General features: G+C 39.7%; 1 protein-coding gene and 1 pseudogene across 1 annotated transcript in view; one reads left to right on the forward strand and one right to left on the reverse strand.

Annotated features, from left to right (window-relative positions):
- Nucleotides 1–244: 244 nt before the first annotated feature.
- The window catches only part of STIM2 (stromal interaction molecule 2), a 168,614-nt gene continuing 145,780 nt past the window's right edge, over nucleotides 245–23,078 (forward strand). Inside the window, exon 1 of the mRNA XM_030832235.3 lies at nucleotides 245–787. Coding sequence (XP_030688095.2) covers nucleotides 391–787 — 397 coding nt within the window. The 5' untranslated portion in view covers nucleotides 245–390. The remainder of the gene's footprint in view (nucleotides 788–23,078) is intronic.
- On the reverse strand, nucleotides 17,649–19,198 carry LOC138842690 (zinc finger protein 17 pseudogene; annotated as a pseudogene).

The following is a 23,078-nucleotide window of genomic DNA, read 5'->3' on the forward strand; positions in this document are numbered from 1 at the left end:
ACCCCACGGCTCTCGTCCTACCCGGAACGCCCCCGGGGGCGGGGCTCGGGTGCCGCGCAGGCCCAATGCTGCCCCGTCGCGCCTGCGCAGTGGAGGGGCTGAAGGAGGCGGGGGATTGGTATGCGAGCGAATGTGTGAGGGGAGGAGGCGTCCGGGCCGAGCGTGGTACTACGACGGGCGCGGGCCGGAGGGGGCGGGGGGATGCGCCGCGGCGGCGGCGGCGGCGGCGGCGGCGGCAGCGGCGGCGGCGGCGCGGACGCTGGGACTGGTGTTTGGAGGCGCCAGAGCAGCGGATCCCAGTCTTGCTGCCGCAGCAGCGCGAGTGTCGCGCGCGGCCTGAAGACGACGTACCTTTTTGCTCCTCACCTTTTTTTAAAATAACCGAAACCAATGAACGCAGCCGGGACCCGAGCTCCAGAGGCCGCCGGTGCCGACGAGACCAGGCTGGAGCCCGACAGGAGCTCGCGTCTGAGGCGGCGGGGGCGGCCCGAGGAGTCGCAGGAGGCGGCGGCGCCTCGCGAAGCGGGCGAGTGGCTGGCGGCCGGGGCGCCGCCGCGCTTTCCCCCCGCTCCTCCTCCGCGTCCTCATCCCGCCACGACGCCCGGCCCGGCCTCGGGCTGGCTGCGGCGGCGGCGCTGGGCTGCGCTGCTGGTCCTCGGGCTGCTGGTGGCAGGCGCGGCGGACGGATGCGAGCTGGTGCCCAGGCACCTCCGCGGACGGCGGACGGCGGGCTCTGCCGCCTCTTCTCCCGCCGCGGCGGGGGGCGACAGCCCGGCGCTCATGACAGGTGAGGGCCGGGAGGGCGGCGGGCGGGGCTCGGCCGGGCACTGCGGGACCCCCATCCCTGGGAGGGGCCCGCGCCCCCTGCCCGGCGCCTGCTATTCGACGGCCCTCGTCAGTGCGCGATGCCCAGCCGGGTGCCCAGACGCCAGCGCCCTGGCAGCTGCTTGGGCGCTGCACTCCGGACGCCTTCCCTCTCCCCCTTGATACCCCGCCCTCGTCAAAGCCTCTCGACGGCAGTCGCTTCCCCGCCCTTAAGTCTGCTCTCCGGTGTTCCACGCTGAGCAATGCGGTGGTTTCTCTTCCGTGCTGCTGAAGAGCCAGCAGGGTCTGCAGGGTACTGGACTGATGTTTTTTTTTTTTTTTGAAGCTGCTAGAAGAAGTCAGCAGCAGCAATGCGGTATTGAGTCCGCCTTTGGTGCTGCTGTTGCAAAGGCAGCTGGCCCCGAGTCTCACAGGTTCAGAGACCCGCTGAGCACAATGTCCCAGGGGAGGCTGCTGGAGAGGATTCTTTGAGAGTCATAATACCTAGTGGTATTTAGTGGTTCCTTATTAGTTTGCGGAAACCTCTAAGTCTAATATGGACTTTTTGAGGAGTGGGGAGAAGACCGTTATAAAGGATGGATAGATAGTATTTGCTGGTGGGAGCATCACTGGGTGCAAAGGTGCAGAAAGCTGAGCAGGTTACCAGGAATATACCGAAAATTTACCAAGTGCAGGATATTCGGTGCTCGTATTTGAGCAGCACAGTTCTGATAGACTGCAACAGCACTTTTTAAAAATATGGAACGTTCTTGAAATTATTGAAAACTGGCGAACGTATGTGGTAAGGTGAGGTAGAAAATTGAATCCTTTTAAAGCTTTCCATTGTCATGTACTACTGATAGGTTGTGGTTTAAGTAATGATGTAAGGATCTTGAAATGATTTCTTTTGGAAAAGTAGTGGAGTTTAAAGTAAGCTTTTTTTTTGTACTTTATTTTTAAAAGTACTTTGTAGGTTTTCTGCATAATTGCAAGACTAAAAAGGAAAAAGTAAAGTGGAACAAGATGACCCATCATTAATTTAACCAAAGTGATAGTCCAAGAGGCGTTTGAAAGTTAACTAACAGCTGCTGTGAGTGGAGCTCAGGAGGTCTATTCTTTAGAGCAAAGCAGCTATTCACTGGGTTCAATGACAGGATGTTTACTATTCTAGAGAGGAGGGTGTTGGTAAACTTTCCAAGCTCTTTGGAAGTTGTAGTGTATGGAACATAATGATAGGAATATTTAGCTTGCTTTACCCTGAAGTATATTAAGCCCTTTAAGTGGAAATTGAAACATCAGACTTATAGCTGGGTAATTTTGATGAAACGATTACAGAATGATCAGTATTAGGAGTGTAATAGAGTTTGAGTGAGAGGTTAGATTGGATAGTTTTATGCTTCAGTAGTCTTATAGTGATTATTGGGAAAGTAGCAAGATAAAACTATAATGTGAAGGTTTAATGCCTCATGCACGAAGGGAAGCAGAATTACTTGGGTTTCTAGAAGCTATAGGAGTGTGGCTCTTGGTTTCTTGAGCAGAAAAGTTTGGTTAATAAATAATTGGCTAGTGTTTTATCAATATGTAGTTGCTAAAAGGGCACATGATTCGGAAAATGTAGTATTAACCACTAACAGTATGTTGTATATCGTGTAGATTAGGTCAAGAAAATTACTTAAGATCGAATTTTATTTTAATAAGCTGTTTATAATCCTTCCTTTTGAAGATTTAAATTCCTCTGAGTTATTTATGGTATTGTGAAAAAGGAAAGGTGATTCTTATTGAATGAAAAGTCTGATATATCACACAAAATTAGTTTGTGCTGTAGTGCTTTAAAATAAGTTTACTAAAATAATATTGACCCTGGAATTTATTTTTAATATTCTTAATATTCTTTCCCGTTGTTAGAATATTGATTTTTAAAAATAAATTTATTTATTTTTATTTTTGGCTGCGTTGGGTCTTCTTTGTGCTCACGGGCCTTTCTCTAGTTGCGGTGAGTTGCGGTGTGCGGGCTTCTCATTGTGGTGGCTTCACTTGTTGTGGAGCACGGGCTCTAGGTGCACGGTCTTCAGTAGTTGTGGCTCGTGGGCTCTAGAGCACAGGCTCAGTAGTTGTGGCGCACGGGCTTAGTTGCTCCGTGGCATGTGGGATCTTCCTGGACCAGGGCTCGAACCCGTGTCCCTTGCATTGGCAGGCGGACTCTTAACCACTGCGCCACCAGGGAAGCCTGAATATTGATTTTTTGAATCATGTAAATCACTTGAAATTTAAGATAATCAAATTACACAGTATACAAATTAAATTGGGTCATTTTAATAAGTTTATGTAAATACAGTTCACAAAGTTAGAGCATACTGAAAATTTCTTTGAATTATATGGTCAGTATGGGGCTCCTTCCTATTCTGATTGTATGAATAGTGCTTTCTTTTGTGGTTTCCATTTGTAAATGTTGTGCTAAACCCAGAACATAATTAATTATTGCTGTTGTACACTTCAGGAAGTAGAACCATAGACTGAACTTAAAAAATACTGTGTTATCATAATCTAGGCAGTGTTAATGGATAGAAATGGAATAGAGAGCTTAAGTAATGAAACTGAGCTTCATGTAAATGTTGAAAATTCTTGTAAGAATTTTGAGAGAATTGCTATCTCTGGCTCTATATTAAAGATGTCATTTAACTGTGAATTCTTAATAGCTCTGAAAATGACAACCAGAGTCACTTTATCTTCTCTTTTTCTCTTCAGATTAGTATTTTAAATACTTACCTTGAGGAACTTCATAAGAGTTTGCCTCTTACTAATAAAATCTAGAAAACAGTCTTTTCCACTGAAGTTTGCCTCTCAAGGGTTTTACTTTAGAGGTTTAGTGTATTTTAAGAATAAATTGCCTTTAAATCATCTACTGCATGCTTAGTTTTGAGCAAGCAGGTGTTCTTTTAAAGAGAGAGACTATGTCACATCAAAATAAACAGGCCCGTTGTCATAAGAATATTGGTTTATATTTCCTTTTCTTTTTTTATATTACCTTTTCAGGATTCAGTGTGTGCAAATGTTTTGATAAGGTGAAACCATTAACTATTTACAGTGCTGTGTAGTAACGGCTTAAGTTATATATATATATGTGTGTGTATATATTGATATATAAAATTTTAATAATAATTTAATAATAACAATACATTTATATTTAGGGTTCTTACTTTCAAAGTGATTGAAATTTAAAGCAAGTTAGGGATTGGTGATTGAGTGCTTGTTGATTATAATCTAAAGCAGTGTTTGAATAATTCAAAACATCACTTTCTTTTTTCTTTTTTGCCTAACAGATTCAGAGTCAATGAATTGATCCCAGTAGGCAGTGATTGATCTCATCCAGATATGGTCCCTGAGAAATAGCTTATGAAAGGGCACACACGTATACAATAGACATACACACATACATAAATATATCGCATGTTTATAGAACACAATTATTTATTCTGACAAAATATGTATATTTTGTCATATATATGTTATATATATACATATACATGTTACTTTGAGTAATATTTTGTGAATTTGCACGTGTTAATGTTTTCATTGTGACAATAGTTAAATTCATAGTGTACTTCACATAGTGTTAGAAAATGTTTTTCCTCCTTTTGTGAAGTTACTCTTTTTGAATTTAGCTTAGGATTTCCTGAAGCTGCCTTTTGATGGCTAGGTCTTCTGCTGTATCCTTTTTTTTTTCCTTTCCCACAGTTATCATTTACCAGTCCCTTTCATTTAAAAAAAAAAAAATTTTTTTTTTGATATGGACCATTTTGAAAATCTTTATTGAATTTGTTACAACATTGCTTCTGTTTTTTTTTTTTTTTTTTTTTTTTTTTTTTGCGGTACGCGGGCCTCTCACTGCTGTGGCCTCTCCCGCCGCGGAGCACAAGCTCCGGACGCGCAGGCTCAGCGGCCATGGCTCACGGGCCCAGCCGCTCCGCGGCATGTGGGATCCTCCCAGACCAGGGCACGAACCCATGTCCCCTGCATCGGCAGGCGGACTCCCAACCACTGCACCACCAGGAAAGCCCTTGCTTCTGTTTTATGTTTTGGTTTTTTGGCCACGAGGCATGTGGGATTTTAGCTCCCTGACCAGGGATCGAATCTGTACCCCCTGTATTGGAAAGCAAAGTCTTAACCACTGGACCGACTGGGAAGTCCCATACCAGTCCCTTTTTTTACTAGTCTTTGGTCATTGCTCTAGGTTGTTTTTTTCTTTTTCCTGTTGCTGACTACAGAATTAAAGAACATACTCGTATCCCTTTTGATCTAGTCTATTCTGACCATTTAAGAATTGGTAGTAATCTTATTGGTCTGGAAACATTGCATCCCTTGGTACTCTTTTTGAGAATGCTATGGCAGAACTGAGTGGTCTCTGTTGGGAATCCCCTGACACAGGAAAAACTCAGAGGGCCAGCTGGAAAAGTGGGTTCAGGATTTAGTTTAATTTTAACAATAGGATCCACACAGGAATTCTTTAATTTGCTAAAGGCTTGCTTTGTGATTGGATACATTCTAATGTTTTTAGATTAATTTAGACTTTTGAGTAACTGTATCAAGTATTTTGGATATTGCCCTACTCATTGATAATAATGCAGTGTGGAACATTTTTGGAATGATGCATGGAGATCTATATTTGTGTATAGGGTAGCTAAAGATTGAACTCATTAAGCTAATGTTAAAATTAACACCTAATAATATGATTAGCAAGCCATTTTTGATATTCACCAGAATTTGGACCTTACCTTATTAAGACCTACCTAGGAGATTACTTCTGAATTGATCAGATTTCATCAACCAAGCAATTATTAAGCATATGCCTATGCCTAATACCATGTAGTACGAATGGGAAAAAATACAAAAGAGACTAAGACATGGGTCTGCCTATTGGGAATAATAGGTATATTTATTAAACTATTACTGGCAGTCAGTATTGTGCTAAGTGCTTTACATACATCACTGTTTTTGATTGTGAGATTAATTCTGTTAGATAGTTGCTTTTTTCATGTAAGAGATGAGGAAACTGATGCAGGATGATCTTAAGTAACTTGTCCAAGGTTACATTTAGTAAGTAGCAGAGTCAGATGTTGACCTGTGTTTCTCTGATTCCAAAGCTTTGATTCTTAGCTGGTATGTTGTATGCTTCCTTATACACACAACTAGACATAATAATGAGATAGACTGTGATTAACAATAACAGACCTAAAAATGTTGGAGAAAGAAAGGCTACTAGAGACTATTACTTGGAGGAGGGTTGGTTTTGAGCTGGACCTTGATGTATAGATAGGGCTTGTTGTGGAGATGAGTGAAAAGGCTTTCAAGGAGGAAGCGTATGCAAGAATAAGGAATAAGTTAATAGCTTTCTTTAGAGTTAAGCATAGGTTGTATGTAGAGTGGCAGAAATGCAAGGAGAAAGGTTTGGCCAAATTATCAAGAGCTTTAATATTCCTTAGTTTATTCCCTGTGTATCAAAATGTCAGCACATCTAAAACTGGGGTACTCAGCCATGTGCTGGGGAGTATGGAAAGCCACAGGAAAGTTGTGATACATTTTCTTGGCATATTCATTTTACTAGATTATTTTGAAAGCAAACATTAAATATTTAATAGATAGTAATTTAAAACATTTAACAATACTAAACATGCACAAGTTATGGAAAATGTAAGTTTATTTTAAATTTTAAGGTCAAATGAAAGGCTTAAAAGGGTATTTTGACCTTTCAGAATGTTTTTTTCATGAACTTAGAGTTCTAAATCTATTATCCTGTCAGGGGTTGAGAAGCCCTGTGGTTTTTAAACATGGGAGTGACATGACCTCAGTGTTTGAAAAGCTAAGTCTAGGTGGATGGAAGTGAGGAGATAAGAGAGATAAATAAAGAGGCCAATTAGTAAGCTATATAGAAGTGGAGGTCTTGAAAGTTTAAAAGATACAGTGGCTATGAAAATGTTTAGAGGAAATTTTATAAAATTTCCTTTATGGTTAGATTAGAAAGGAATCTATTTATATAAAGTCTAAGAAATAAAAATTACCTTTAAACTTTTAAACTCCTAGAGCTTGTAAAATGACTTAAATTGGTACAAGTCCTTGAAAATAGGCAAGAAGGAACACTTTGTTGTAGAGCGTCTTTATTTCAAATGTGCCTATTTAATTAAAAAATTACTGTGTTTTTATATGATTGGACTTATGTGATGATTTACAAACTGTTTATATGAAACTTTTTAGTATTCCATATTTAAAAATGCATGTTTATTCCTTAACAAAGGATAACTGTTTCCAGATTGAACTAACATTACAATGCGTCAGGGTTGAACTCCCCCCCAGCTGCCATTTGAGTAACAGTGTCTCAGAGTACTGATATATTATTTGTTTCAAAATTAACTTTTGAATTTCATTGTGTGAATTTCACACTTGATCTGTAGATGATTTCAAATGCCAAATCTACATGATTTGTTCCTTTCCTTATCATTCTAGATCTTTATATTAGTAGGTATTAGATATTCAATCCGTCTTGACACTTTCTAATCCTACCTTCAGTAACGATTCTCCTTGACTGGTTTCATTGTTGCAGATTTGAGGTTGGTTCTCCCCTAAGCCTGTGTCCTCAGTCTGTGTTCCTCTAGTCTACCTGAACATTTCCTCCTCAGAGAACTTCATTACTAGGAAAGTTCTAAATTGGGGGTGGGAAACCCCAAGCCAATGATTGATTTGACTTTTGGCTTTATTTCATTTGGCCCTTGAGGTGATACTGCACAACCATCATGGCTGCAGTCCTGAGAGTAATTTCCTTTCTGTTAGGCTTTATCAGCCATCTCGTCTAAAGTGAAACAACTTTAGGATTAAGGCTAAGATTAGTTTTAGAATGTTTAATAGTGACTTTTCAGTGTTTTCTTAAGATAGTGGTAACCGCCTCCCCCCCCCCCCCCACCCCAGGACCAGGAAACCAGAGTATGACAAACACAGTTTACTTGGACTAGTTCATTTCAGAACTCAAGTGCCTGTATCTGTCCCAGTGTTCTTGCAAACGAATTTATCTTTTTGTGTGCCTGCATCTTGGCATCTGTAACTTACTCTTTTTCCTCTAGTCATTTTCACTTTCTCTACCTCTCTCTTTGATTTTCCTAAACTTGACATTATATGGAACTGAAAATGTCAAAGAAGATTTTAGTGAATTAAGTAAAAACTGGTTTTTAAATTTTGAAAATATTTGAAGTGAGTATCTTATTTAGGTAATTAAAAAATAGTAAGAAACCTCATCACAAACCCCCAGAGTAATGAAAGTGATTCGTAATTGTTTCTTAAGTGAGTCTCAATAAGTGAAAAAGGTTTTAAAATCCTTACTTGAAATTTTTTCCTGCTATTCAGCACAGTGTATGGGTCGATGTTATTGCACTCACGTTTTCTTTGCACTATTGTTTTTCTTTCCTTTCAAAAATATGTGATGTTGAGTAATAGATAATCTTAGTTCCCCTTCTTCTTTACTCCTAGTCTCCAGCAATAAATCTTTTAATTTTTCCATTAATGACAAGTATGTAATTTTTCCTCTTTTGCTGCTCTGTCATCTTCATCTGTTCTTTCTACTTTGTCACAAACATTCAGACTGTGTTAATCCTTGATATTTCTTTCTTCTGTATTGCTGTGTACCAAATTAAAAAAAAAGCTTCTCCAGATCTTTGTCCAGCTGTGGTACAGGTATCCTTTGCTGTTTCTTGAATTTGCTTTTTTAAATATACCTTGCAGTGTGCATCCAGTATTTGGTTCTAGGTCGGTCGAAATGGATCCTAAAAAACCCAGAGGCTAAAAGTGAGAAAGTCAGACTTCAGTGAATGTGTGTGTACGCATATAGTTTTGAACATTTTTTAGTGACTGTTTTGTGTCAGAATGATGCAAAGAACTGGGAATATAAAAATTGAACATTTTTATTGTTGCAAGAACAATATAAACTTGAAAATTGCTATAGAGTGGATTGTATAATTTTAAAAATGTATAAATATCATTTAAAAAAATTGAGGTATAGATGATATACAATATTATATATGTTTCAGGTGTACAACAGTGATTCACAATTTTCAAAGGTTATACTCCATTTATAGTTGTTATAAAATAGTGGCTGTATTCCCTGTGTATCCTTGTAGCTTATTTTATACATAGTAGTTTGTACCTCTTAATTCCCCACCCCTATCTTGCCCCTTCCCCGTTCCGTCTCCCCACTGGTAACCACTAGTGCTATATATCTGTGAGTCTTTCTTGTTTTGTTATATTCACTAATTTTGTTTTTTATAATTCCACATATGAGTGATATCATACAGTATTTGTCTTTCTCTGACTTATCTCACTTAGCATAATACCCTCCAAGTCCATTCATGTTGTTACAAATGGGAAAATTTCATTCTTTTTTTATGGCTGAGTGGTATTCCATTGTGTGTGTGTTTGTGTGTGTGTATGTGTACACACGCATACATACACACCACATCTTCTTTATCCATTCATCTGTTGATGGACACTTAGATTCCTTCCATATCTTGGCAATTGTAAATAATGCTGCTGTGAACATTGGGGCGCATGTACCTTTTCAAACTAGTGTTCTTTTTTTTGGATATATACCCAGGAGTGGAATTTCTGGGTCATACGGTAGTTCTGTTTTTAGTTCTTTGAGAAATCTCCATACTGTTGTCCACAGTGGCTGCATCAGTTTGCATTCCTACCAACAGTGTGCGAATGTTCCCTTTTCTCTGTGTCCTCACCAACATTTGTTATTTGTGTTCTTTTTGATGATAGCCATTCTTTTTTTTTTTATCTTTATTGGAGTATAATTGCTTTACAATGGTGTGTTAGTTTCTGCATTATAACACAGTGAATCAGTTATACATATACATATGTTCCCATATCTCTTCCCTCTTGCGTCTCCCTCCCTCCCACCCTCCCTATCCCACCCCTCTAGGTGTTCACAAAGCACTGAGCTGATCTCCCTGTGCTATGCAGCTGCTTCCCACTAGCTATCTATTTTACGTTTGGTAGTGTATATATGTTCATGCCACTCTCTCACTTTGTCCCACCTTACCCTTTCCCCTCCCCATATCCTCAAGTCCATTCTCTAGTAGGTCTGTGTCTTTATTCCTGTCTTACTCCTAGGTTCGTCATGACATTTTTTTTCTTAGAGTCCAGATATATGTGTTAGCATACGATATTTGTTTTTCTCTTTCTGACTTACTTCACTCTATATGACAGACTCTAGGTCCATCCACCTCACTACAAATAACTCAATTTTGTTTCTTTTTATGGCTGAGTAATATTCCATTGCATATATGTGCCACATCTTCTTTATCCATTCATCCGATGATGGACACTTAGGTTGTACCCATCTCCTGCTATTGTAAATAGAGCTGCAATGAACATTTTGGTACACGACTCTTTTTGAATTATGGTTTTCTCAGGGTATATGCCCAGTAGTGGGATTGCTGGTTCATATGGTAGTTCTATTTGTAGTTTTTTAAGGAACCTCCATACTGTTCTCCATAGTGGCTGTACCAATTCACATTCCCACCAGCAGTGCAAGAGTGTTCCCTTTTCTCCACACCCTCTCCATTTATTGTTTCTAGATTTTTCTCCACACCCTCTCCATTTATTGTTTCTAGATTTTTTTTTTTTTTTTTTTTTGTGGTACACGGGCTTCTCACTGTTGTGGCCTCTCCCGTTGTGGAGCACAGCCTCCGAACGTGCAGGCTCAGCGGCCATGGCTCACGGGCCTAGCCGCTCCGCGGCCTGTGGGATCTTCCCGGACCGGGGCACGAACCCGTGTCCCCTGCATCGGCAGACGGACTGTCAACCACTGCGCCACCAGGGAAGACCCATGTTTCTAGATTTTTTAATGATGGCCATTCTGACTGGTGTGAGATGATATCTCATTGTAGTTTTGATTTGCATTTCTCTAATGATTAATGATGTTGAGCATTCTTTCTTGTGTTTGCTGGCAGTCTGTATATCTTCTTTGGAGAAATGTCTATTTAGGTCTTCTGCCCATTTTTGGATTGGTTTGTTTGTTTTTTTGTTATTGAGCTGCATGAGCTGCTTGTAAATTTTGGAGATTAATCCTTTGTCAGTTGCATCATTTGCAAATATTTTCTCCCATTCTGAGGGTTGTCTTTTGGTCTTCTTTATGGTTTCCTTTGCTGTGCCAAAGCTTTGAAGTTTCATTAGGTCCCATTTGTTTATTTTTGTTTTTATTTCCATTTCTGTAGGTGGGACAAAAAGGATCTTGCTGTGATTTATGTCATAGAGTGTTCTGCCTATGTTTTCCTCTAACAGTTTGATAGTTTCTGGCCTTACATTTAGGTATTTAATCCATTTTAAGCTTATTTTTGTGTATGGTTTTAGGGAGTGTTCTAATTTCATACTTTTACATGTACCTGTCCAGTTTTCCCAGCACCACTTATTGAAGAGGCTGTCCTTTCTCCACTGTACGTTCCTGCCTCCTTTATCAAACATAAGGTGACCATATGTGCGTGGGTTTATCTCTGGGCTTTCTATCCTGTTCCATTGATTTATATTTCTGTTTTTGTGCCAGTACCATACTGTCTTGATTACTGTAGCTTTGTAGTATAGTCTGAAGTCCGGGAGCCTGCTTCCTCCAGCTCCGTTTTTCGTTCTCAAGATTGCTTTGGCTATTCGGGGTCTTTTGTGTTTCCATACAAATTGTGAAATTTTTTGTTCTAGTTCTGTGAAAAATGCCAGTGGTAGTTTGATAGAGATTGCATTGAATCTGTAGATTGCTTTGGTTAGTAGAGTCATTTTCACAATGTTGATTCTTCCAATCCAAGAACATGGTATATCTCTCCATCTATTTGTATCAACTTTTTTTTTTTTTTTGCAGTACGCGGGTCTCTCACTGTTGTGGCCTCTCCCGTTGCGGAGCACAGGCTCCAGACGCACAGGCCGAGCGGCCATGGCTCACTGGCCCAGCTGCTCCGCGGCATGTGGGATATTCCCGGACCGAGGCACGAACCTGTGTCTCCTGCATCGGCAGGCGGACTCTTAACCACTGCGCCACCAGGGAAGCCCTATTTGTATCATCTCTAATTTCTTTCATCAGTGTCTTATAAAATTCTGCATACAGGTCTTTTGTCTCCTTAGGTAGGTTTATTCCTAGATATTTTATTCTTTTTGTTGCAGTGGTAAATGGGAATGTTTTCTTGATTTCACTTTCAGATTTTTCATCATTAGCATATAGGTATGCTAGAGATTTCTGTGCATTAATTTTGTATCCTGCTACTTTACCAAATTCATTGATTAGCTCTAGTAGTTTTCTGGTAGCATCTTTAGGATTCTCTGTGTATAGTATCATGTCATCTGGAAACAGTGACAGCTTTACTTCTTCTTTTCCGATTTGGATTTCTTTTATTTCCTTTTCTTTTCTGATTGCTGTGGCTAAAACTTCCAAAACTGTGTTGAATAAGAGTGGTGAGAGTGGGCAACCTTGTCTTGTTCCTGATCTTAGTGGAAATGCTTTCAGTTTTTCACCACTGAGGACGATGTTGGCTGTGGGTTTGTCGTATATGGCCTTTATTATGTTGAGGAAAGTTCCCTCTGTGCCTACTTTCTGGAGGGTTTTTATCATAAATGGGTGCTAAATTTTGTCGAAAGCTTTCTCTGAATCTATTGAGATGACCATATGGTTTTTCTCCTTCAGTTTGTTAATATGGTTTATCACATTGATTGATTTGCGTATATTGAAGAATCCTTGCAGTCCTGGAATAAACCCCACTTGATCATGGTTTATGATCCTTTTAATGTGCTGTTGGATTCTGCTTGCTAGTATTTTGTTGAGGATTTTTGCATCTATGTTTATCAGTGATATTGGCCTGTAGTTTTCTTTCTTTATGACATCCTTGTCTGGTTTTGGTGTCAGGGTGATGGTGGCCTCGTAGAATTAGTTTGGGAGTGTTCCTCCCTCTGCTATATTTTGGAAGAGTTTGAGAAGGATAGGTGTTAGCTCTTCTCTAAATGTTTGCTTGTGAATTCGCCTGTGAAGCCATCTGGTCCTGAGCTTTTGTTTGTTGGAAGATTTTTAATCACAGTTTCAATTTCAGTGCTTGTGATTGGTCTCTTCATATTTTCTGTTTCTTCCTGATTCAGTCTTGGCAGGTTCTGCATTTCTAAGAATTTGTCCATTTCTTCCAGGTTGTCCATTTTATTGGCATAGAGTTGCTTGTAGGAATCTCTCATGATCTTTTGTATTTCTGCAGTGTCAGTTGTTACTTCTCCTTTTTCATTTCTAATTCTGTTGATTTGAGTCTTCTTCCTTTTTTTCTTGTTGAGTCTGGCTAATGGTTTATCAATTTTGTTTATCTTCTCAAAGAACCAGCTTTTAGTTTTATTGATCTTTGTTATCCTTTTCTTCATTTCTTTTTCATTTATTTTTGATCTGATCTTTATGATTTCTTTCCTTCTGCTAACTTTGGGTTTTTTTGGTTCTTTTTCCTCTAATTGGTTTAGGTGCAAGTTAGGTTGTTTATTCGAGATGTTTCCTGTTTCTTAAGGTAGGATTGTATTGCTATAAAATTCCCTCTTAGAACTGCTTTTGCTGCATCCTATAGGTTTTGGGTCATCGTGTCTCCATTGTCATTTGTTTCTAGGTATGTTTTGATTTCCTCTTTGATTTCTTAGTGATTACTTCGTTATTAAGTAGTGTACTGTTTAGCCTCCATGTGTTTGTATTTTTTACAGATATTTTCCTGTAATTGATATCTAGTCTCATAGCGTTGTGGTTGGAAAAGATACTTGCTACAATTTCAATTTTCTTAAATTTACCAGGGCTTGATTTGTAACCCAAGATATGATCTATCCCGGAGAATGTTCCATGAGCACTTGAGAAGAATGTGTATTCTGTTGTTTTTGGATGGAATGTCCTATAAATATCAATTAAGTCCATCTTGTTTAATGTATCATTTAAAGCTTGTGTTTCCTTATTTATTTTCATTTTGGATGATCTGTCCATTGGTGAAAGTGGGGTGTTAAAGTCCCCTACTATGAATGTGTTACTGTCGATTTCCCTTTTATGGCTGTTAGTATTTGCCTTATGTATTGAGGTGCTCCTATGTTGGGTGCATAAATACTTACAATTGTTATATCTTCTTCCTGGATGGATCCCTTGATCATCATGTAGTGTCCTCCTTTGTCTCTTCTAATAGTGTTTAGTTTAAAGTCTATTTTGTCTTATGAGAATTGCTACTCCAGCTTTCTTTTGGGTTCATTTGCATGAAATACCTTTTTCCATCCCCTCACTTTCAGTCTGTATGTGTCTCTAGGTCTGATGTAGGTCTCTTGTAGACAGCATATATGTGGGTCTTGTTTTTGTATCCGTTGAGCTAATCTGTGTCTTTTGGTCGGAGCATTTAGTCCATTTACATTTAAGGTAATTATCGATATGTATGTTCCTATTTTCTTAATTGTTTTGTGTTCGTTATTGTTGGTCTTTTCCTTCTCTTGCGTTTCTTTCCTAGAGAAGTTCCTTTAGCATTTGTTGTAAAGCTGGATTGGTGGTGCTGAACTCTCTCAGCTTTTGCTTGTCTGTAAAGGTTTTAATGTCTCCATCAAATCTGAATGAGATCCTTGCTGGGTAGAGTAAATCTTGGTTGTAGGTTTCTCTCCTTCATCACTTTAAATATGTCCTGCCCGTCCCTTCTGGCTTGCAGAGTTTCTGCTCAAAGATAAGCTGTTAATCTTGTGGGTATTCTTTGTGTGTTATTTGGTGTTTTTCCCTTGCTGCTTTTAATATGTTTTCTTTGTATTTAATTTTTGACAGTTTGATTAATATGTGTCTTGACGTGTTTCTCCTTGGATTTATCCTGTATGGGACTCTCTGTGCTTCCTGGACTTGATGAACTATTTCCTTTCCCATATTAGGGAAGTTTTCAACTATAATCTCTTCAAATATTTTCTCAGTCCCTTTCTTTTTCTGTTCTTCTTCTGGAACCCCTATAATTCAAATGTTGGTGCATTTAATATTGTCCCAGGGGTCTCTGAGACTGTCCTCAGTTCTTTTCTTTCTTTTTTCTTTATTCTGCTCTGCAGTAGTTACTTCCACTATTTTATCTTCCAGGTCACTTATCCGTTCTTCTGCATCAGTTATTCTGCTGTTGATCCCTTCTAGAGTTTTTTTAATTTAATTTATTATGTTTTTCATCGTTGCTTGTTTCATCTTTAGTTCTTGTAGGTCCTTGTTAAATGTTTCTCGCATTTTGTCTATTCTATTTCCAAGATTTTTGGATCATCTTTACTATCATTATTCTGAATTCTTTTTCAGGTAGATTGCCTATTTCCTCTTCATTTGTTAGGTCTGGTGGGTTTTTATCTTGCTCCTTCATCTGCTGTGTGTTTTTCTGTCTTCTCATTTTACTTATCTTACTGTGTTTGGGGTCTCCTTTTTGCAGGCTGTAGGTTCGTAGTTCCCGTTGTTTTTGGTGTCTGTCCCCAGTGGCTAAAGTTAGTTCAGTGGGTTGTGTAGGCTTCCTGGTGGAGGGGACTAGTGCCTGTGTTCTGGTGGATGAGGCTGGATCTTTCTGGTAGGCAGGTCTACGTCTGGTGGTGTGTTTTGGGGTGTCTGTGGACTTATTATGATTTTGGGCAGCCTCTCTGCTAATGGGTGGGGTTGTGTTCCTGTCTTGCTAGTTGTTTGGCATAGAGTGTCCAGCACTGTAGCTTGTTGGTCGTTGAGTGAAGCTGGGTGTTGGTGTTGAGATGGAGATCTCTGAGAGATTTTCGCCATTTGGTATTACATGGAGCTGGGAGGTCTCTTGTGGACCAGTGTCCTGAAGTTGGCTCTCCCACCTCAGAGGCACAGCACTGACTCCTGGCTGCAGCACCAAGATCCTTTCATTCACATGTCTCAGAATAAAAGGGAGAAAAAGTAGAAAGAAAGAAGTTAAAAGAAAAGAAAATAAAGAAATATAAAATAAAATAAAGTTATTAAAATAAAAAATAATTATCAAGAAAAAAATTTTTTTAAAATGTAAAACAAAAACAAAACCAAAAACGGACGGATAGAACCCTAGGACAGATGGTGAAAGCAAAGCTATACAGACAAAATCTCACACAGAAGCATACACATACACACTCACAAAAAGAGGAAAAGGGGAAAAAATAATAAATCTTGCTCTCTAAGTCCACCTCCTGAATTTGGGATGATTTGTTCTCTATTCAGGTAATTCCACGGATGCAGGTACATCACGTTGATTGTGGAGATTTAATCAGATGCTCCTGAGGCTTCTGGGAGAGATTTCCCTTTCTCTTCTTTGTTCACACAGCTCCCGGGGCTCAGCTTTGGCCCTGCCTCTGCGTGTAGGTTGCCGGAGGGCGTCTGTTCTTCGCTCAGACAGGACGGACTTAAAGGAGCCGCTGATTCGGGGGCTCTGGCTCACTCAGGCCAGTGGGAGGGAGGGGTACGGAGTGCGGGATGAGCCTGCAGCGGCAGAGGCCGGCGTGGCGTTGCTCCAGCCTGAGGTGTGCCCTGCGTTCTCCCGGGGAAGTTGTCCCTGGATCCTGGGACCCTGGCAGTGGCAGGCTGCACAGGCTCCCGGGAGGGGTGGTGTAGATAGTGACCTGTGCTCGCACAGGCTTCTTGGTGGCAGCAGCAGCAGCCTTAGTGTCTCATGCTCGTCTCTGTAGTCCGCTCTGTTAGCCGCGGATGATAGCCATTCTAAATAGATACTCATTTATAATGAGGTGATATCTCATTATAGTTTTTTTTTTCTGTCCTTAGTCTTATATCTCTCTAAGTGTAATAGGTATGAACAGTTCATAAATTGAAGAATTTTTTAAATTCCCTTTCACAATATCATAAGATGTAGAAAATACCTGGAGATGTTTAAGTTACCTGGAGATGTTTAAGACCTACAAACAGAAAACTAAAAAAGACTGCTAACAAAAATTAAGCAAGATCTAAATAAAAGGAGATCTGTCGAGTTTATAGATTGGGACACTCAGTATTTCTTTCTAAATTGAAGCTTAAGTGCAATCCCAGTCAGAATTCTAGTAGGATGTTTTTGTGATGCACAAATTGAAAAGTGGATTCTCAGCTTCATATTGAGGAATTCCCTGGAGATCCAGTGGTTAGGACTCTGTGCTTCCACTGCAGGGGGCACGGGTTCAATCCCTGGTCGGGGAAGTAAGATCCTGCATGCCACAGCATGGCCAAAAAAAGCCACCACAAAAAATAAATAAAGTCTTTCTCTGGAAAAGCGACTAAAATGAGCAGAACAAGTCTGGAAGAATATTGGTAAATATTTCCATTAGAGGACCTTAATCAGTAATCCATGAAGAAACATCAAAACTCAGTAATTAAGATGACAAAATTATATGAACAAATTTCAAAAAAGAAATATGGCTGTCTGATTCACTTTGCTGTACACCTGAAACACAACATTGTAAATTGACTATACTCCAATAAAAATTAAAAAAAAAAGAAATATGGTTGGAAATTAACACATGGAAAACCACTCACATTGTGTCAACAGGGAAATGTTAGTTAAAATCACTAGATACACCTATGACATCACAAATTAGAAAGGCTGAACATACCAAGTGTTGGCAAAAATGTAAAAAACAGGAACTCATGTTCTGCTGCTTCTCGTGAGACTATAAAAAGATACTACTATTTTAGAAAAGTTTGACTGGCCACATATAAGGTATACATTCACCTACTCTACTACATAGGAATTGTGCTGCTAGATATTAAGTGAAGGAAAGCATAAGTGCAGAAGGCATTGCCCCAGTGTGAACTTTGTTTTTTATGAGCTTGGAGCTACCTACAAAGAACTGCATTCTTAAGGCTTTTCTCTAGTGTGGATTCTCTGATGGACAAAAAAACGACTTCTGTAGACAAAGACTTCCCCACATTCACTGCACATATAAGGCCTTTCTCCAGTGTGGATTCTCTGGTCAACAGCAAGACTTGTTTTGTAAGTGAAGGGCTTCCCACATTTGCTGCATTTAAAAGGCTTTACTCCAGTGTGGACTTTTTGGTGCTGAACAAGTGTATACTTGCGCATGAAGGCTTTCTCACATTCATTATGCTTATAAGGTCTTTCTCCAGTGTGGATTCTCTGGTGCTCAGCAAGGTTAACTTTGCCGTTGAGAGCTTCCCCACATTCGCTGCACTCATAACGCCTTCGTGCAGTGTGAACATTCTCATGTCTATTGAGGGCAAAACTGCTTGTAAAGAATTTCCCACATTTGTTACACCCATAAGCCTTTTCTAAAGTGTGAATTCTCTTATGCACAATAAGACTTCCTTTGTAGACATGGGCTTTCCCACATTCACTGCACATGTAAGGCCTTTCTCCAGTGTGGATTCGCTGGTGATAAAGAAGCCTTTTTTTGAAGACAAAGGACTTCCCACATTTGCTACACCCATAAGGCCTTTCTCCACTGTGGATCCTCTGGTGTACAAGAAGGTTATTTTTGTACAGGAAGCACTTTCCACATTCACCGCACTTATGAGGATTTTCTCCAGTGTGGATTTTTTGGTGCTGAACAAGTGAATCCTTGGGAAGGAAGGCCTTCCCACATTCATTACACTCATATGGTCTTTTTCCAGTGTGGATTCTCTGGTGCTCCAAAAGTTTATATTTGTGGGCAAAGACTTCCCCACAGTTACAGCACTCATAAGGCCTTTCTCCTGTGTGAACTTTCTGATGATGAATAAGACTGGAGATGTGTCTAAAGAACTTCCCGCAGTCACTGCACTCATAAGGTTTTTTTCCAGTGTGAACTCTCAGGTGCTCTGTGAATTTAAACTTTTTACGGAAGGCTTTGCCACATTCGCTGCACTTGTGATGCCCTTGCCCAGGGTGAGAGACCTCCCTGCTCTGCCTGCTTCTACGTGGATGCTCTCCATCGTGGGAGGGCTGGTGCTGGGGAAAGCCCAAGCTGCCTAGGAAAGCCTTCTCAACCTCTCCGCACGTGAACATATTGTCAGCCAAGTACAAAACATCTTTCTCCGCCAGGACACTCGTATTGGAAGTCAGAGGCTTCAGGATAGATGGTTTCAGCTTTGGATTCCAGTCTTCTGTCACTTGTTCTACAGAAACACATTGTTCAGAAACGGCCTCCTCAGCTTCTACTCCATGCCAACAGCCCAGGGAGACTATAAGTGACAGGTTCTCCAGCATCACGTCACAGTACAGGAGTCTCTGAGCATCGTTAAGGAGACCCCACTCCTCCTGGGAGAAGGACACAGCCACATCCTCAAAGATCACATGGCCCTGTTCAGGGACCATAAATGCTGCTGCTACCATGGGAACCTGAAACAATAACGGAATCGAAAAGGATGAAGACTCCTTTCCTGGAAAGGGCTCAGCCAATGAAAAGCCATGGACTCAGGGCCGGCTCCTGCGCCGCGTTGGTTGACATAGGACACTGTGGGCGCGGTGGTGCCAGGAGATGTGCGGGATAATGGTGGAGACCTAGGCCGAAAATTCTGGAAGTGGGTTCCGCAACCCGCTCACTCCTGGGCAGTGTGGACGGCGCCCCTCGGGCTCTTTCCAGTTTCTCTAAGCTCAGTTTCACCGAGTGATCCTGAGCCTCGGGTGCTGCAGCTCATTATAGTTTTAATTTGCATTTCTCTGATGGTTCATGATGTTGAGCATCTTTTCATATGCCTGTTGCCCATTTGCATGTCTTCTCTGGAAAAATGTCTGTTCAGGTCTTCTGCCCATTTTTTAATTGGGCTGTTTGCCTTTTTGATGTTGAATTGTATGAACTGTTAATATATGTTGGGTATTAACCGCTTATTGGTCATACCATTTGCAAATATTTTCTCCCATTCAGTAGGTTTTTTTTTGTTTTGTCAGTGCTTTCCTTTGCTGGGCAAAAGGTTTTAAGTTTGATTTGGTCCCATTTGATTATTTTTGGTTTTATTTCCTTTGCTTTAGGAGACAGAGCCAAAAATTATTGCTACGATTTATGTCAAAGAGTTTCCTACCTATGTTTTCTTCTAGAATTTTTGTGGTTTCTGGTCTTACACTTAGGTCTTTAATCCATTTTGAACTTATTTTTGTATGTGGTGTTAGAGAATGTTCTAATTTCATTCTTTTACATGTAGCTGTCTAGTTTAACCAGTTATTGGAGAGACTGTCTTTTCTCCATTGCATGTTCTTGCCTCCTTTGTCGTAGATTAATTGACCATAAGTGCGTGGATTTATTTCCAGGCTCTCTGTTCTGTTCCATTGATCTATGTGTCTGTTCTTATGCCAGTACCATACTGTTTTAATTACTGTAGCTTTGTAGTAGAGTTTGAAGTCAGGGAGCATGATTCCTCCAGCTCTGTTCTTTCTCAAGATTGTTTTGGCTTTGTGTGTTTCCATACACATTTTAAAAGATATATATATTTTTAAAATTTATTTTGCTGCGTTGGGTCTTAGTTGTGGCACATGGGATCTTTCATTGTGGCGCATGGGCTCTTCGTTGTGGCGCACGGGCTCTCTAGTTGTGGCGTGCAGGCTCTAGAGCGCGTGGGCTCAGTAGTTGTGGTGCATGGGCTTAGTTGCCTCGTGGCACGTGGGATCATAGTTCCCTCACCAGGTGTCAAACCTGTGTCCCCTGCCTTGGAGGGCGGATTTCCAACCACTGGACCACCAGGGAAGTCCCTCCATACACATATTAAAACTATTTGTTTTAATTCTGTGAAAAATGCTGTTGGTTTTGATAGAGATTGCAATGAATCTGTAGATTGCCTTGGGTAGTATGGTCATTTTAACAATATTAATTTTTCCAGGCCATGAACACAGTATACCTTTCCATCTGTTTCTATTGTCTTCAGTTTCTTTCATCAGTGTCTTACAGTTTTTCGAGTACAAGTCTTTTACCTTCTTAGGTAGATTTATTCCTAGATATTTTATTCTTTTTGATGCAATTGTAAATGGGAATGCTTCCTTAATTTCTCTTTCTGATAGTTTGTTGTTAGTCTATAGAAATGCAACAAATTTCTGTGTATTTGCTTTTTAAAAGGAAATGACTATGGTAACTTATCTAGGAGTGTTCCTGCATTTACTAAAAATATCTTTTAGGATTTTTATTACAAGTGCTTGTTATACGTTTACAGTATTGAAAATAAGTCTCCTTTTCCTTTTCTTTGGAAAAAAGTATAATGTAAACAAACATTCTTTTTTGTTCACCCCTTTGTATTACTTTTATTCTTCATTTACAAAGAAACCAAAAACTACAAGCAAACAAACAAAAATCTTCAGTGACTTTTATATGCCAGTCACCAAATCAGATGTTTGGGATTCCAGGATTAATAAGCTATTGACTGTGCTTTGTTTTCCAGGAGGAGATATAACCACTTAAAGGATGATGATACATTGTGATGAGGGTATATGGACATTAGGGCATGTGCTGTATTTAGTACAATTGAATACAAAGTTGGAAGTCCCTAACTTTGATGTGAGGAGGTGGGTTATTAATGAAGATGTCCCCCCTTCCTCACAGTAGGGGTATTCACTGAGACTATATAAGAGTTTGTCAGATAGGGGAAATTATAATGGTATCAGAGGAGTAAGCTGAGCGGGGAATGACATTGATCATACACATTGGCATTTGAGAATGCTGGATGGTGATTGTGAATTACCAAATACCCAGGATGGCAGAGTCAGTGGTCAGCCTGCTTGTAGTTTACGAACATTTGTGTGTGGGATTCAAATTTATGCCTGGCATTTGTATGTTTTATCTTATTTAATCCTTATAGAAGCCTTGTGAAATTGTCATCTCCATGATAAATTATTCCGTATAATGGAGATTTAGGATTGCTTTCAAATAGTTTATGCCTTAAAAATCCTCCAGTGCCAAGGAGTGTTACGACAAAGCCCAGGGTGTGATTAGAAGTGAATTAGGAAATGAGGCTGGAGAAGTAGCAGAATTAAACTTTTTGATTAATGTTAAATTCTAGATCTTTATTGTCCAAGGAACTTTATGAGTTCTTTCTTCATTTATCTTTGGTAAATAACGAGTTTTTCATTTTTTAAAATTTTGCTATTAAATATTCTGAACTCTTAAAAAATACACATTTAAAATGTATGATTTCTGGGGCTTAAGACAAAGGGCTTTTTAATAAAAATCGGTATTCTCAATAAGTGGGTAATTCCTACTTGTGCTTTGTTTTCATGAATATTCCTTAAGGATGGAATGTAATTTTTTTTTTTTTTGCGGTACACGGGCCTCTCACTGTTGTGGCCTCTCCTGTTGCGGAGCACAGTCTCCGGACACGCAGGCTCAGCGGCCATGGCTCACGGGCCTAGCTGCTCCGCAGCATGTGGGATCTTCCTGGACCAGGGCACGAACCCGTGTACCCTGCATCGGCAGGTGGACTCTCAACCACTGTGCCACCAGGGAAGCCCTGGAATATAACTTTTAAGAAACATAGCACTTTATATCTTGAATTTTTATTTGGGCCATAAGTCTGTTCCAACTAGTGTGGTTAAGAGCATAGCCTCTCAACTAGAGCATGATTTCCTGGGCTTGAGGCCCAGTCTGGCAGTGCTTTTGTAATTTAGGGTTGGTAATTTAACCTATTAGCACCTAAATTTCCTTCTCTCTAAAATGGGTTTAAAGTAAAAATGAGGTTAAAGTAAAAATGAGTTAATCTATGTAAAGTGCTTAGAGTATGGCAAGTGTAAGTGTTCAATTACCGTTGACTTTTTTTTAAATCTGTAGATATAGATGTAGGAAAGTTGTAGAAATGTGCTGTGATATGTTGAGTATTATTAAAATGTTTTATATGCATTTAGAAAAGTAAGTAGGCATAGTTTGAGTCACTTCTGTGATCTAAACAACCATTAATGGTCTGATATTAGTTAAAACTTTGTAGAAATACAAAAGTTAAGTATAGGCAGAGATTGAGGAGTACTGTGGTGTATTTAAAAAGTTGGTTGTATCACTATCTTGTTTTGTACCTTTATTATTTTATATAATTAAAAGATCTGAAGCATTTAGAAGTTGAAATATCAGTCTTAAAAATCTTTAATTTCTGAGTATAAAGATTTATTATAGGAAAGTTAGAGCATATCGAAAAGTATAAAGTCAACATGTCTACCTCAATAACTAGAAATAATAGTTGTCACATCAGTTAGTGTTTTAAAGAACTGTGTGTATATTTATATATATTTAATAACAGGCTTATAGAATGATTTTTTCTTAATGTGAAATTACTCAATAAATATTTGAATGTTAAGTATATAACAAGCATATGATAAGTATTC

The sequence above is a fragment of the Globicephala melas genome, chromosome 5, assembly GCF_963455315.2.
Source record: "Globicephala melas chromosome 5, mGloMel1.2, whole genome shotgun sequence".
NCBI classification, from domain to species: domain Eukaryota; kingdom Metazoa; phylum Chordata; class Mammalia; order Artiodactyla; family Delphinidae; genus Globicephala; species Globicephala melas.